Below are 16,760 nucleotides of genomic sequence, written 5' to 3' on the forward strand. Positions count from 1 at the left end.
GCATCCCTTTATAAAATAACATTTGGCTTCTCCATCCTGACCTGCTTCATCAAATATGTAACATATCTTACATAAGACATCTGACAAGGCTGCACAAGTGAGTTATGGGAGGTGTTGTATAATGTTACACTTCATTACAAATTCACAACACGGAAATTGAGCCTGTGTTCACTTCATAAAAAGATTGACAGCTCTCTATTTCTCTTGATAAGATTCCTTTTAGGTCTGTTTTTTGTCTAAATGATTAATGTCTTTGAAACTTTCAGCCCTTAAACTTCATTCTTGACTTTTTGAATTTTACAAAATAATCTTAAAACTAAGTCCAGTCTTCACAAGCAAATGAAGTTGTCTTAGTTAAAGGTTGAGGTTGTAAAGTAAGAAGTAAGAAGCCGACTTGATGTTCAGAGAAAGGAAGACACTAATGAATGCTTGTTTTTCTAAATCTATAAATGAAGCTCTTCAGTTTCAAAGTAAAGTGTTCAGATAATTACAGATCACAGGGCAGACAATGATTTACATTTCTTTATGACTGATTACAACTAGCAGAAGAATTGTAACTGCACAAATCTTGACTTTGCTAATTACCAGTGAGACCAACAGATGCTCACAAGAAATATAAAAGAAGAAGAAAAAATCGTACAAATGTTATTTTTTGGTTGTACAAGGGAAGTAATGAGCAAATGTTAAAAAGCTGACAAAGCGATCTCAACTCAAGGTGCACTTACACGCTCATTTTCCAGCTTTTGAGCGTATATCACAGTCTTCATCAGCAGATCGAATATCATCATTTGTGATGCAACTTCTGAGTAAATAAGTGGAATTTTAGTTGGGATTATTTTAAAGGGCCAGTTCACTCAAAAATCCAAAATTAACAGGTAGCGCTACTAATTTAAATGTTTTGGTGTGAGTTGATATCAGCCATATAGATGTCCTGCTTCTCTGACATATAATGGACCTACAACCCCCTTTAAAAAAAAAGTTTTGAAGACAGCCTAAAACATAAAAAAATACCATACTTTTTGACTTACAGTGCTAACAAATGTATTAGACCAGTGGTTTACACCACAGCATTAGTAATTACTAAAACTATTTTTTTTTAATGTTTCTGTAATGGTTAATACACCACTATGTAGAAGCTCTTTTACCGAAATGATATTTTTTAAAGTTGAAATATAATTATTATCATGAATTTACTGTTTTACAAAAACCTGTAAAAATAGTAAAGCACATTATTTCTTGATTAAGATGATAAATCATAGTTATTAACTTGGAATCCTGAACAGAAAAATGAGTTTAAGTGGTTGAATGCTTGATTAATTTCTTGAATCTGACTATGAAAAGGTGAGTTCACTTTGTTATTTGCCAAATAAATAACAATAACATTGTAGTTTTATACAAGCTTTTAAAAGATTTCTAAAATATTAATGTTTTCTCACAACCACAGTGACATAGTTCCCTTTTATTCATCAGAAGCAGACATCTCTGTGGGTGACATATCTCTAAATCTCTATTTTTAAACAGATCTGCATAACAGGAAATAAATGCATTTTTGCTTTTGGTGTGGGCAGCCCCTTTGACATTTAATAACGCACCAAATCCTGCATTAAACAGAATAGGCCCATATAGTGACACCAGCAACATCACCTGCCTGAAGTACAATACGACTACCATTACTGCTGCTCGAAAAAGGCTTGATAATAAATCCTAGCAATAACCTTAGAGCTTTTTGAACAGCACATGACGGTTCAATCAACATAAGTGAATCATAGCTGTCTACAGGAACATGTGACATTTAAATTGACGGGGGAGGAGAAAGAGGAGGACAGTGTGCAGTTATGGTAAAAGCCACCTTCTCCAGAATGAGGCGCTGCAGAAACGGAGCAAAAAAAATAAAAGAGGGAGAAATAATAAAAAGAGGAAATGGTGGAGTTCAGCTGAGGCTGGATCAGGATCTGTAAACGTGTCTCCATTGCTTCTGTAAACTGCTGGTGTCAGAATGTTTCAGCGAGAGAAAGTTGGACTGAAAAGAAAGAAGGAAGGAAGTGAAGACAGAACGGCTGAATAAGCTTTGATAGAGAAAAGGAGAGTCCAGCTGAGCGAGGCTTTATTGTCCCCGAGGTACAATGACTGTGCAGCTTTTACAGTTAAAAACAAAAACAAAAAAATTAGTTCATAATACAGGAAACAGACTGCTGAAACACTACGTTTAATTCTGTTCCTAATAGGGTTAAAACTACTCGTCATGCTGCTTCTAGTTGTATATTATTGATTAGAATATGTTTAATTTTTGGTCAATAATGTGTAATGTGGTTGCAATATTGTCTTGATTTGAGTGGTCAAAGTGTAGTCGTGGCTAGTAATCCACCTGTGTAAATACTTGTTTTTTTTATAATGTGTTCTGTGGGGTTCGAGGAGCTTTGTCAAGTCTGAGAAATAACCTTTGACCTTAAATGACATCACTTGAGTATCTCAGGTTGGACTTGCAGACCGTGAAATTTTAATAGATAGATTTGTGTAGCATCCCTGACTGAATGGTGTTTAACTCTTTTACTGATAGTTCACAAGTTTTTTTTTTAAAGAAACGTAGCTTCATAAAAATTAAAAAGTAAACATTCCTTGCTCACCTTATGAATCCACCTTGAGAGCTACGAGAAGGAAAAACAATGCCAGATATTAGCATTAGCACTTTAGCTAATTAACACTTTTACATTAGATATGACGCCAAAAATAGCCATTTATATAATTGACAGAAGACAAGAAACTCGAACAAACCTTGTACCCATGTCAACCAGAAACTATCAAAGCTTTTCGTAATACTTTATATGACTTACGAAGCACTCCTTATCATTTACCATTCCACTTCTATTTTCCATCGCTACCTTTCAAAATAAAAGCATCCGTCTCATAATGGATGGCACCTTTAAAAAACAAAACAAAAAAAAACACCACAACAGAGTAAAACCCCTAGAAAATAAACAAACATGAAAAACAACAAGCTTTATGATACAAATACACCACAAAGAACCTTGCTTAAGGTCATTTACTATTTGTGTAGGTATGTTTTAGTATATGTGCGCTTAACCCGGATTTGAAAAAGTATGTTTCCTTTGAGAAATCACCCAAAATACACCATTTCTCATAGAAGGAAACTGAAAACCGATATTATCTTTGGAGTTTGAACTTCCTGACAGTCCAAAAGCTTCTGTTCAAATAAGTAACCACAACGAAGCTTAAAATTGTGTTAATTCTGTCAATCACTGTATTCTACATGCTGAAATACTATGTGTACTTCTGTTCCTAATACTGTTTTAACTACTAGTCATGCTGCTACTATTTGTATATTAATGATGAGTTTTTGGTCTTTATTGTGTGTGGTTTGGTTGCAATCTTGTCTTTTTTGAGCGGTTAAAGTGTAGTCATGGCTAGTAGGGTTGTCAAAAGTATCGATACTCAAAAAAGTATCAATACTAAAACGTTGTATCCTGAAACAATACTAATTTTCAAAAGTATTGATTATCTGAAGCTTGTTATCATAGTTGCAGTTTCTTTTTGCACAACTGTTTTTTATTATAAATATTTAACCTGTGGTTCTGTTAATTTTTACATGTTGCATTTTTCTTGTGTATAAAAATATTTCTGTTAAATTTTGGGGTATTTGTTTTTATCCTTATGGTATCGAGTATAGAATATTTTCCTGAATATCGGTATCGAGTTGAAAATTTTAGTATCGTGACAACCCTAATGGCTAGTAATCAACCTGTTGTATTATGTGATCTGTGGATATGGAGGAGCTTTTTCAAGTCTGACAAATTACCTTTGACCTTAAGTGTAGTCACTTGTGTAGTTGTGTTTTAGTCACTTGTATAGTTGTGTTTTAGTAAATGTGCGTTTGAAAAGTATGTTATCTTTGGATTTTGGCCAAATATAGACTGTTTATCATAGAAAGAAACTGAAAAAAGACATTATCTTTGGAGTTTTGAACTTTCCAACAGTCCTTGAATGGATCATAAGTTATGAAAAAGTTTCTGTTCGAAAAAGTAACCACGACGAAGCTTAAAATTATGATATTTCTGTCAAAATCAATTTATTCTACATCCCTAATAAAAACGTTGCCAAAAATAAACTGTTTGGAAGAGCTAGATCCTGTGCAAAACATTAAAATCGTATTTCTTTTCTTGAGCCGTCTATGGTATGACCGCCCCACAACTTTATGAAAGTGACAAAGTAAATCTCTTGAGTGCCCCTTCAACACGTTTGTTGCTTTTTATTGTGTGTGGGTTTTTTTTTTTTAAATGGACCCCGAGAAGAGTGCATGTTGAAGGTATGAGCTTAACTTGGATCCAGATAAATCATAAGCAATCAAATTTGACAGTTGAGATCCACCCTGAGCAACGACTTGACAAATATCGGCCTGTAATTATAGCACACCCTGTGGGCCGCTCCTCATAATCATAAACATGCCAGAACAAAGTGATGATGTGAAGTGTTTGCTTTCAATAAAAAATCCATTGGCTGGTTTTTGTGACAGATTGAGGAGACGGAAATATCATGGGCAAGAATCAAAGCTTTAGTCATCATGGCAAGGCAAGTCAAGCTCAATTATATAACAGATTTTATACACAAACACGAGTGCTTTATATAACACATATTACATATTTAAAATTAGAAAAGCAACACACCGAAACATACTGAAAATACAAATAGAATATATCATTTTGAAAGGAATAAAAAGCTGATTGTTCAAAACATAAGCTGCATAATGATACATTTTTTAATCTAGTCAAAACTCAATGCACAGGGGAGAATCTGTGTTTCCAGCCTCGTTTTAAAGCCTCGTATCACCCGTTTGAACACATTCTGTATGTTCGGAACATCTTCATTCACTGAGCTGCTGCTCACAGCTGCTGGGCCTCTGGAGAGGGAGCGGTAGATGGGGATGGATAGATGGGGAGAGGCAGTGTAATGTACCATGGAACACTTGTCTCCACCTTCAGTGCAGAGAGCGAACAGGGGGGAACGAGAGAAAGACCTCACGGACCGCTACCGAGCTGAATTATAGATGAGGTCGGAGGAATGGAGGCACTCCACCGGCTTTTCCCATCCTCCCACCTCAATCGGAGCTCACTCTCTCTCACACACACACACACACACACACACACACACTGAATTACATCTACTGCACCCAAACAATATTCCTCACACGCAGCCAGTCTCTCAGCGGCAGCACACATTCACACTGCAGCTCCAGCCCTCCCATTTCCCAAAATTCATGTACACCTAAAGCCTGGCTCTACCTTAACATACACACAGTTTCACACTCAGACGTGCACACACACACACACATACACACTTTTTTGAAGCCCTCACCGTGCCTGCATTATTGAAACCCACTTAGCACGCTGGCTTTCTCCTGACATCTGACTCACCAAAGCGGTGACCCGTAAGCCCAGAGAAGAAGAGCTGAATTCCCTGATTTTGCAGCAAAAGAGACAAGAGAAGAATATACTTTGAAATTCTGCCGTTAGAGCGCGACAAGAGAAGAAGGGCTAGTCTCTGGTGAGGCGTGTTGGAAAGTAAGAGAGGTGAAATTACTTTTGCTGGAGGAATGAGAGTAGACTTCAAATCTACCAATGCCAGTCATGTTTTTGATTCCTTAAAAGCAGTAAAATGCCAAAATTCACTCTAAAATCAGCAGATTTATTTTTTTTTTCATTTATGCTTACTTTTGTTTCACATTGCAACCACAACCCCAATGCCAAAAAAGTTGGGACGTTGACTTAAACGTAGATAAAACTGAGCGTGATATTTGCTGATCTGTTGCATCACTTATTATTATTATTATTATTATTATTATTATTATTATTATTAATAATGATACATTTAATATAATAGCGCTTTTCTAAAACTCAAAGATGATTAACAAAAATAAGATATCAAACAAAAAGAAAAGCAGACAGACAAGAGAAATAATCAATAAGAAAAATATCAATATATAAGTTGAAGGCAGAAGTTTTTTTAAAATATGTGAGGGTGGGAGAATCACGGATGTGTTTCGGGAGGGAGTTCAGCATCTGCTGAGCGGAGGGAGCGGGTGGGCGTGTGATGGTGTAGGAGCTCAGGCAGGTAGGGGGTGCATGCTTATGGAGAGATTAGTAGGTTAATAAGAGGAGCTTGTATGAATGACAGTATATTTAATGTTAAAACAGGAACAATTTTGCACATCTACAGTAATTCATAGACAGGTGAATGGGAGAGGGATGACTCCTGCACAGTGTCTATCTGCAATACATATTTATTGCTTGGAAGTGTGTAAATATATATATTTTAAATTCTTAAATCACGTTTTAACAGAGTGTCCCACCTTTTTTGCACAACTGAAAAGGGTTCTTATGGTGGTCACAGTGGAAACCTGCAAGTGATATGATGCCTCTAGGTCCAAAAAGTCTGGAAGAAGAAATAACTTCTATTTTAATCCCTATAAAAGTAATGTTTCACTCCCATGTTATTTTCACACACACACACACACACACACACACACACACACACACACACACACACACAATACACACACCATCAGGTCCCATAGACATGCAGTTGGAAGAGTGAAGGGGTTGCCCATGGACAGACTCCTTTAGGGGTTGGCAGATCAGGGTTTAGTATGTTGGTCAAGGGAACCTCAGCAGTGCATGGGTGATTAACAGCCACCAGTCTATCCGGGTCTTGAACCGACCACCCCACAGTCCCCACTGACTATTGTTGCCACCTAGAAGCTTTCATTGAAATTAAGGATGGGAATAATATATCCATGATGGATTAATTGTCGTTAAAAATTTGGTCGATCCGATACATTTTTAATCGATCTGTGTATTTTTAAATTTTATCTCTGACTGCGTATCAGTATCACTGAACTGAAACACGCCGAGCGTTCAGTTCTGCGGCCGTACGTCAATAAGCCATTGAGCTGAGAATTAAGTTGGATAAAACTACAGTTTGAAAACTGAAAGTTGCAATAACAATTATAAAACACACAGAAGCATTAAATTGGGCAAAACTAGCTTACTGTATTAAACCTTGCTAGCATGAATTACTAGGTTTAATTTTATCCAAAACTTATTTAAACACAAAACACATTTAAATATGTAAGATTACTGTGAAAACTAACCTCATGCCTCTTCTGGGGCTAAAACATGAAACACTGAACTCCTTGACGTTATCTTTACAGTTTAATCTCACTTGAGTTAATTTTACGATCGTCAGGAAGTCTCTTTTCATCCTTTTAAAATAAAAATGTCCATTATTAAAACAGGCTTTTGCATAGTACTGTGTATATATCTTTTATTTTACCCATGAATGCATGTTTTTATACATACTCAAGTATGTATAAAAACATAGCGATTAATTAATTAATTGATCGTTAATGTTATAGATTCTCGAGTTGGCAGGTTTCTTCCAAATGCTCACCCCTAATTGAAATGCAGCAGGTCAAAATATCACATACATTTAAGAACAACACAATCTGAATCAATACAACATGTTTTAAAGCCACTAATCAAACATATGGCCCAAGTAGATCAAGGGAAGAACACGACTACACTTCAATTATTGGCAGGCGAGTAGGAGGTGATAGACACTCTTGTTTTTTTTTTTTTTTTCTTTTAGCATATGTGCTTTGTGGAAATCTTTTATGTGCATGAATGGATGCTATATTTGAATCCCTTTTCCTGTCTAGATGCACCCATGGGAACTGATAACGGCTTCAGAATAACATATACTCAAAAATGCATAAACACATGCTAAAGTCAAATTTTGTTTGTGATCTTCACGGCATGCTTTCTGCAACAAATAAAAGAATCTAACAAGCCTTTGGTTCGGTCATATGGCGCACCCAGGCCTACAAAAGCTTTGTGGCATTCTTCCAAAAGCATCAGCACAAAGTTTCACAAATTCACAATCAGCTTTACACAATTTGAACCAATACGGTGGGTCAGGTATGACTCAAAAGACGCAAATCAAGTGTGGCAGTCAGCCAGGCAGAACCAGAAAAAGACCCCAGTGAACATGCATAATGGGCATAGAAGCCGAGCACACTTTTCAGCTGAAAGAGCTAGGATAGTCAAAGTATTAAAAGGGTGAATAAATGAAAACTACAATAAAAAAATAACCGCTAGTGTTCTAGCAGTTTGATTAACATCTGTCAGTGGACACCTTGGATCACATCCTGTATGCAAATTGGCATTAATTCTCTTTGTGTAACTGCCATAATAATGCAGTGTTTTTTACTTTGTACGCCCACCGAGTTCAGCTGTTTCTCCTTTATAACTTAGGCTGACTATAGAAGAGACTTCTAACTATAGAAGGAGGGGAAAAACTATTAAAAGTTTCTCTTAGCTAAAAGCAAAGGAGAAATGTTGTATTTCAAGGACTTTTTTGCAGTCTCGCTTTCTGAAATCAGCAGTGAGGAGTTGAAGTTTCATCTCATCATAAACTGGCCAGTAAAAAACACACGTGTTTGCTAATGGAGGAAGCACATATAAGAGAATTCCGGTAGCTGAGCAGTGACAAAAAGCAAGAACAAGAGGAGGGAAGCTACGGTCCGCGTTGCACGGTGAGAGATTTACTCTTCTGCTCTGCTAGTGGAAAGATCAGCTAAATAAAACTTAAAGGCTGAAGAGTTTCACTCACCCATCTTGGGAGGAAGTTACTGCTCAAGATTTAATAAAAAAAAAAGAATGCCAGTTAGTTTCAGTATACTGCAGGTGCTTGTTTAGCAAATTAGGAGTTGCACTTTTCATGTGGATTTTAAAACAAATTCCTTAAAGAAATCAATCTGTATAAACATGTTAATGTGTTTTTATAGCCATTTTTAACCCTCCTGTTATGTTGCGGGTCAAATTAACCCGTTTCAAAGTTTAAATCTCAGAATTAAACTTCTTGGCTTAATAAGTGTAATCAACATATACAATGAAAATGGTTAATTTCAGCATTTCAGTAATGGAATCAATAATGAAATAAAAAACAATGTTTATTGGGATTTTTTCTGTTTTTTCTGACACTTTTGGATATTAAACATGCCCCAGGGTTAAATTGACCTATGATATATACATAACTGGAGGGTTAAATGAGACAACTGATGATTATTGAGTTTATGGATCAGTCCGTTAACTGATTTGTCTTTTAATCCATTGACGCCTAAAACCTGAAGTTTTTCTGGAAATTCAACAGAAGTGTCAACACTTCCTACTAAATAATAGATTTTCAGCCTCTGCAGCAGATAGAAATGAAATTCAAAAAGTATTTGAGCGCTTATACAAATACTACAAAACAACATATCCGCTTTCCAGGCTTCAATGGGTTAAGAAGTTAGAAAAAGACAAATGAAAATAGAACATTCAATCTGTGTTGCGCTTTTCTAGATACTCAAAGATGTTTTTCATCAACTACAACAACCAAAAAAGTATACAAATTGAATAGTCCAAAAGAAGGGAGAAGAAGAACAGTTTGTCAGTGGTTGTATTCAGATTTGAAAATGTGAGTTTTGAGGGAGCGCTTAAAGATGGAGAGTGAGAGGGAGTCTTGGATGTCTTTTGGGAGTGAGTTCCAGAGAGTGGGAGCAGCGATGGAGAAGGCCCAGGTGTGGAGTCATGTCCTGGTGGGGAGGGAAAGAAGGTCGGCAGCAGTGGACCGGAGAGTGCGGGATGAGGAGCTCAGGCGGTTTTCAAAGACGGTTTTCAAAGACGGTTTTCAAAGACGGTTTTCAAAGACGGTTTTCAACGCGGTCACATGACCTCAGACCTCATGCTATCCCAATGAAAATAGTCTCTCTGGGTTCCCAAAGGCTGACTCGATGTGGACAAATAAAAAGACTGAAATGAGATGAATAGACTCAGAATTTTCTTTTATTTGACAAAACAATTCTTGATTGAATTTAATTTTGTGGAAACAAAATGCAGTTAAACAGTAAAATCGCAATATATTTTATCGCAATTCTCACCATATCGCAAAATGCTTAAAATCACAATAGTATCGTATCGTGACTCAAATATCGGGATAAAATCATATCTTGGGGCCTCTGCTGATTCACACCTCTAATGCATTATGTGCTTGGCGATACCATTTTATATTTACTTGGCTCTATCTGCATTCTGTCCTGCGATCAGGTGGGCGAGATAAATTGCGGCCTCATCTGCCTCAACCCGACACCTTATACACTGTTTGCGATTACACAGCTTGCTACTCTATTTCTGACCCTGATGGTGTAAAAGGATATGAGATTACAGGCTGTGGGTGTTAATGTATACGCCCCCTTTGTGTCCATGTTACAGTAGAACCTATAAGGAAAAGGGGTTTTTATTTCAATTAAGTTCAAGTCATTTTCCCTCAGCGGCTCAGTAAAGACGATCCGTGGAAGGCCAAGGTTAGATTTAAGAGTTTGTGGAACATTTTAAGTTGTGTTGTTGCACATAGTTCACACCCTGCAACAACAGAAACAAACTCTTAATTGGATGAAGGACGAACTTGTGATCGTCTGGATGGAAGTGGTCTCACTAACTGCTGCACCCAAGGTGCTTTGTTTTGTTCAGATATCCCCCTTGGGTGCTTGTTAGGTGAGGTCAACAGACTGGTCAGAGGCTGTGGGTGGTGCTGAATGAGCCGAGAGACCCTTTGTAGTTCAGATGAGACGATACCAAAGCCTTTCCCATGTGGAAAGATGTTTGTGAGTTTTCTTTGTGCTGAAAGAGAAGAAAAAGGGGATTTAGTGTCTTGTGGAGCATCGTCACACACACACACACACACACACACACACATACCCGCACAGTGAGCGCAGCTTTACTGCTTTCACTTCTTATAAAACAAAGGCCTTTAAGCACTTTGGAGGGGCAGTGTATCATTTATCATTCCACCTATGAAACAGTTTGGCTGACGTGGCAAAATCTTTAAAGCCACAAACCACCAAGTGTGAGATTGTGTGTGTTGAAGTGTGTCTCCCTCTGTGTGTGCAAACACGCTCTGCACAGTTTGTAGCTGTACACGTTTTCTGTAGTCGGGTCCAGGGCTAAATATTGAATCTCAGTCCTGTTTGCGTACTGACAGAGTTCTGTTTGTGTAACGGGGTCTGGATAGTGGCTCATTCCACCTGCTATATATATTCAGGAGTGTAGGTTTAGTGGGCGCCCTGTCTTCATATGTAAATGCTGCTGGTTGCTCAATGTGCCAGTTTATGAGAGAAATGTCCCAGGTGAATTGTTTAGCTCTGCAAAAATGTAGAAAAGCTATGTTAGCGTGTCTTCGTGTAGCATTGTTTAATGTGACTTACAAAGCTTAAAGGACCATAGTGTGAAACCCAGCCTGTTCTCCCCTCAAAAAGGTCAATCTAGGTTGTGTGTACAGGCGTCGAAATACAAGCTTTCTTCGCGTATTTCACCTGTTGCAATAAGTCAGCCGCCAACTAGCATGATGATGTAGTGAGTGACGGCGAAGCGAAATTAAAATGGCAGATTTACACATTCTGGTTGGAGGTTGGGGTGGCCGAACAAGTTGCATACTTTCACCCAGGAGAGCGGGGTTTGCGTCCCAAGTGGAAACAAAAGTAAATGTTTTTGAACGTAACTTACGTTTTTTATGTAACTTGCCGTAGCCACCTTGTAACTACTTCACTTTCAACAAACAGTGGACTTAATCTAGGAGAATGGGGTTTGTGTCCCGCATGAAAACAAAAGTAAACAAGTTTTACCATAACTTGCCTCACCCTCCTAACTACTTAATTTCTGGCATTTACCTACGGTTATATACTGTTTTTAACACCTTACCGGGATTTTTTTTGCCCTAAACCTAGGTCAGTGGATTTTAAACATAAATCCACAGAAACTGCAGCCTTTTTACATCCAGCGAGTGTGCTATTTTTAGATCACATCAAATGATCAAATGTATTAGCAAAAAAGGAATTTCACATTGTTAATTATGTTCTTATTAGTGTATATATTCACCTATAATTTAGCTAAGAATGAGTCCTTCATATCTACAGACAGAATCTGCCTTGTTGCACCAGAATGTTTCATCAGCAAAGTGGCCCCAAACGGACAAACAATACAACAAATAACATTTTTGCGCTACCTAAAGGCCACTGGCTTCACCCTTCCTCCTTTGCATTTACAGCACAGGAGGTTATTATTTGACATTGGCGGCTCAGAACACGCTCTCGGGTTTGGAAAAGTGTGAGAAATATGGGTAGTAGATGCAAATTAGATTCTAATTATTATGTGTTGGGTTTGTAACAGGCAGTTAAAAAGAATTAATCATCATAAAGAATTTTTCATTCATCAAATTTGTACCAATGTTTTAATACAATGCATGCACTGCTATGTGTTCTCTAGCCATGACAACAGACAGACCCCCTCCCTTTTTGTCTGAATGCCCCAATTTTAGTTGAATGTGAAACTGGTTCAACAGGTCAGCACACACACACACACACACACACACACACACACACACAGTCGGAATGATGAAATTAGGAGCAGTTAGTTGGGAGAACTCCTCCTCCCCTGCACATACTCTCTCCTGTGGTTGTTTATCACTCTGATCGGCCTCTGTGTCTCCAAACCAAATGTTTGGGCTGCGCTCGCCAACCAGCGGTCTGGGTTTTTCTTTACTCTCCAGGGGTGCATGTGCAGTCCAGAAACTTTTTTAAAAATTCCCACAGAGGGAGAGTCGGGGTGGAGGGTGGAGAAGGAACAAGAGGGAGAGGGGAGTTTTGTTGGGGGTAGAGGAGGGGTGTAAAATCTATGAGTGAGCCCATACTGATAAGATAAATAAACAGTGTTGTAGGGGATAGCAGCTATCGCTTTACTCTCTGCCTCCTCTGATATGGGACCGTCCTCAAATAAATGCTTACAATTGTGTAAATACAGGAACTCAAGCCAGCCTGGATTAAAAAACACACAAAAAACTACTTTTCTGAACATTTCCACTTCTTCAATTCAATGCGTTCCAGACCTGAACAGGTCTGTTCTGATTAACCGGCTTATGGCCTGAAAGATGGGTGCCGGGTAATGCTCCCGGGCAGATTTTAAACAGGTTTTACCGGACGGGTTTGTCCCAAAGTGCTTTTTACAGCAGGAATAAATTTAGATTAAAATGAAGATAAAAAGAAGAAAGGTTTCATGGCTTTGCTGCCTTTGTGTGTTTCCTTTTGGATTTTTTGTGCATTTAAATCAGCATTAGCAGTTCAGCTTTGGCAAATACCTGTCAAAACCAGTGGTGGAAGAATTATTCAGATAGCTTACTTAACCCTTGTGTTGTCTTAGGGGTCAAAATGACCTCAATGTTTACTGGAAGAGGAAACCCCCTAAATGATCTTTTTTTTAAACTTGAATGAGCCCAACATGAGAAAAAGTAAAACATTACCTTTGTTCATAATCCATGAAAGCTGTACACCAACCGGGTACAAATCTTGTCTTATAAAGGGTCATTTTTGAACCGACAGCTATAGTATCATTTAAAAAAAAAAAAAAAAACATGCCTGCATGTGCGCACGTGCACACAAGCTTGCTAAAAAGTTATGTTTATATCTTTGCAGTACCTTTAGCATTAAAAGTAATAAAAATACACCCCTACTAATTATGACAGTTGAGCTGTAACAGAAATGAGTGGATTCCACTGATTTAATACAGTTTTTCTCCACTGTGAAGAGAGACACCTCGATATTCACAAAGTTTGTGATAAATGACAGGTTGTTTCTTCATGCAAAATAGATTTTGGTTTCAAAATTCAATCAAGCTGCTTTATTTAAGGGGTGGATCATTTTTGAGGTGTATACAGAAAGTTAAGACAACACTGTGAAATTACTCCACTACAAGTAAAAGTCCAGCATTAAAATATTTCTTAAGTAAAAGTACAAAATTATCAGCATCAAATGTACTTAAAGTATCAAAAGTAAAATTACTCGTTATGCAGAATGGATCCACTCAGATTGTTTTATATATATTCTAAATATATTATTGGATTATTATTATTATTATTACTGATGCATTTATGTAAGCAGCATTTCAATGTTGTCAAGGTATGGTATGTTATTTAATTTAAAATACATCTAAATTAGTTTGTTTCATGTTTGCTAAACATAGTGGAGTAAAAAGTACAATATTTGCTCCTAATATGTAGTGGAGTAAAGTTACATAAAAATGGAAATACTCAAGTAAAGTACAAGTCCGTCAAATTTTACTTAAGTAGAGTACTTAAGTAAATGTACATAGTTACATTCCACCACTGGTCAAAACCATAATTACTTTTATAAAAAAAATACACACATTTTTTTAAAGAAGACATTCTTATTTATAATAATAATAATAATAAATAACAATTGTAATCCTAAAAAGGTATATTTCTTCCCAGCTGGTGGTATGGCTTACAGCTACAGTTTACCACAGTGAAGGAAAAACAAAGCAAATGTGAAGCCCAAATGATTCTAAATGTTACAGAATTAAAAATGTTTATTATTGTTATCAGTTTTATTCATGAAATGAGACAAGGGCAGAAATAATCATTTTAATCTGTACAAATCTCCAACTTTACCTCTAGATACTCAACCAGCCTGAGGAAGGATGTTTTACTGCTTCTCAAATCAACACAAAACAGTTTTCAGCTGTACTAATATAATGCTCAGGTGTTTTAATGATCAATGAACCTTTCAACACTATAAACGTGGATTAACACAATGTCCCACTGAAACACAGGAGTGATGGTTGCTGACAATACATAATAGATATTTCATAAGAAAATCATCTGTTTCCAGTTTTAACAGTCATTTACCACATTAACAATGTATAGACTGTATGTTTGTTATTTTAATTTGAAAATAATGTGCTTTTCTTTCAAAAATAAGGACATTTCTAAGTGACACCTAACTTTTGAGAGGTATCCAGTTAACATACCAAGAAACACGTTTAGTGACTTGCAGCAAAGCAGCAAACTTGTTGACTCTTAAACTCCATCCTGTGCATTATCTGACAGGCTGCATCGCAGGGGGAAGAGAGGTTGCAACAAAAGACTGGCAACGGCTGGTGACATGAGATCATTGGAATAATTTCTACAATCATGTCTTGGCTTAGAGGTACCTGGGAATCCCTGAATCCACAGAAAGCACCCACACGATGCCTGCGCTTACTCTGTTTGTAAGTCCTTTTGTATATGGATTGGTGACGGGGTTGTGGATTGGTGGTGGGATTTTTCTGCCCTTTCTGTGATTTCTCTTTTTTATATATTCAGCTAACATTTTATGTTTAAAGGTAGTTAGTGTATTGTTTGTTCTTACTGTTTTCTGACTCTTCTCCTCTGTTGTTTTATGGTCATATAGTTTAATTTATGCATTCAATCAGGTGTGCTGTTTTGCCGTGCATACTCATTCTCTCATTTTTATTGAAGTATGTGTCACAGCAGCTGTAAATGTCAAAAATTGAAGTAGAAAACTAGATATTTTCTTACCTGTCAAAAATCTGCAAAATCTACTTAACATTTGATTTTGTTATCTGGAAAAAAGAGAGCCATGCTGGCCTGGAAACACACTTTTATTCACACATGAATCAGATTCCACTTAACCTCTTAGTTGGGTAGGGTAGTTGCATCCAAATGTTTGTTTGAATTGAGTTAGTTCAGTTTGTTTTTAGCCTTATCTTAAACACGCACATTTTCAGAAACTAGAAGATGAAGATGAAGAATCCTTAAATTATCCTTAGTTTCTTTTGTTCAGACAAGGGAAAGTAGGAGATTTTTTTTTTTTACCTGACATGTTTCAACTGACAACTTCAGTCTTCTTCAGAGGTGTCAGCTGATCGCTGTGACGTGTCTTTTGTGGAGGGGGCGTGGTCAACCTGACAAGTGGCAGGTCTGTCAGGTTGATCTACTTTCCCTTGTCTGAACAAAAGAAACTAAGGATAATATTCAGAAGTAGACAAAATTAATTTGCTGGAAATAAGAATCCTTAAACATGCATTTTGGCCTTATATTTCTTCTGTTGAATTCCACAGATTTTTTTGCCTCGGTATGTACCCTCTGTCAGTTTTAGTTAAGATTGGTTCGACTCAATTCACTTATTTGATTAGTTTAGATTTAAAAATCTAAACAGACAAATCATTGCTATTAAAGTCCAGGTTGATTTGTAATCTCTCTTGAGCAGAGTCTCTTGACTAAAAAATATACTTGATACCTACTTCCCCAAGCCGAATGTTTAAAAAACATGTTATTTAAAGTGTGGGATTGATCCATTAACTTTCATTCATTTCCTGAATCAACTTACATGAACTCCCTTAATTCCCATTTCATATGTTTGAACCAATCCAAAGCATCCAATAAAGTTGCGGGAGAGAGCAACGAAGAGGTAGCATGATGTTAGTGAGCTCCAGTTAGTTAAAATGCAACAAGATGTCCAACCTAAACAACAAATTACGACATGTATGTACGTATCGCAGCTCGTGATTCACAGCTCCCGGCACAGCGGTGCAATCTAAAAAATAGCACACACATTGCACCTTGGCTGTTGGGAAAAGGCAGCAGATTCTGTGGATTTATGTTGTAAAACCACTGACCTAGGTTTAGGGAAAACGTTCTGGTGAGGCCTTTATAAAAACATTTTAATAAGTATAAATGTACGTAAATGCTAGAAGTGAAATAGTTACAAGGGTCATGTGACTAGCGCTAGTTACGTTAAAAAAAACGTGATTCACGTGAAACTACGCAACTTAAGTTAAAAATCATTTACTTTTGTTTTC

General features: G+C 37.1%; 1 protein-coding gene across 3 annotated transcripts in view; it reads left to right on the top strand.

Moving 5' to 3' along the window:
- mgat3b (beta-1,4-mannosyl-glycoprotein 4-beta-N-acetylglucosaminyltransferase b) overlaps positions 1–16,760 on the top strand; it is a 95,315-nt gene that overhangs the window by 54,067 nt on the left and 24,488 nt on the right. Inside the window, exon 2 of one of the 3 annotated variants that reach the window (XM_059332716.1) lies at positions 15,007–15,167. The exons of 1 other annotated variant lie outside the window; for it this stretch is intronic. In XM_059332716.1, the coding sequence (XP_059188699.1) occupies positions 15,091–15,167 (77 nt within the window). In that variant the 5' untranslated portion in view covers positions 15,007–15,090. Of the gene's footprint in view, positions 1–14,594; positions 15,168–16,760 lie in introns of those variants that run through there. One more of the 3 variants, XM_059332723.1, reaches the window with a different exon arrangement.

Source organism: Centropristis striata, chromosome 1 (assembly GCF_030273125.1).
Source record: "Centropristis striata isolate RG_2023a ecotype Rhode Island chromosome 1, C.striata_1.0, whole genome shotgun sequence".
Classification (NCBI taxonomy): Eukaryota; Metazoa; Chordata; class Actinopteri; order Perciformes; family Serranidae; genus Centropristis; species Centropristis striata.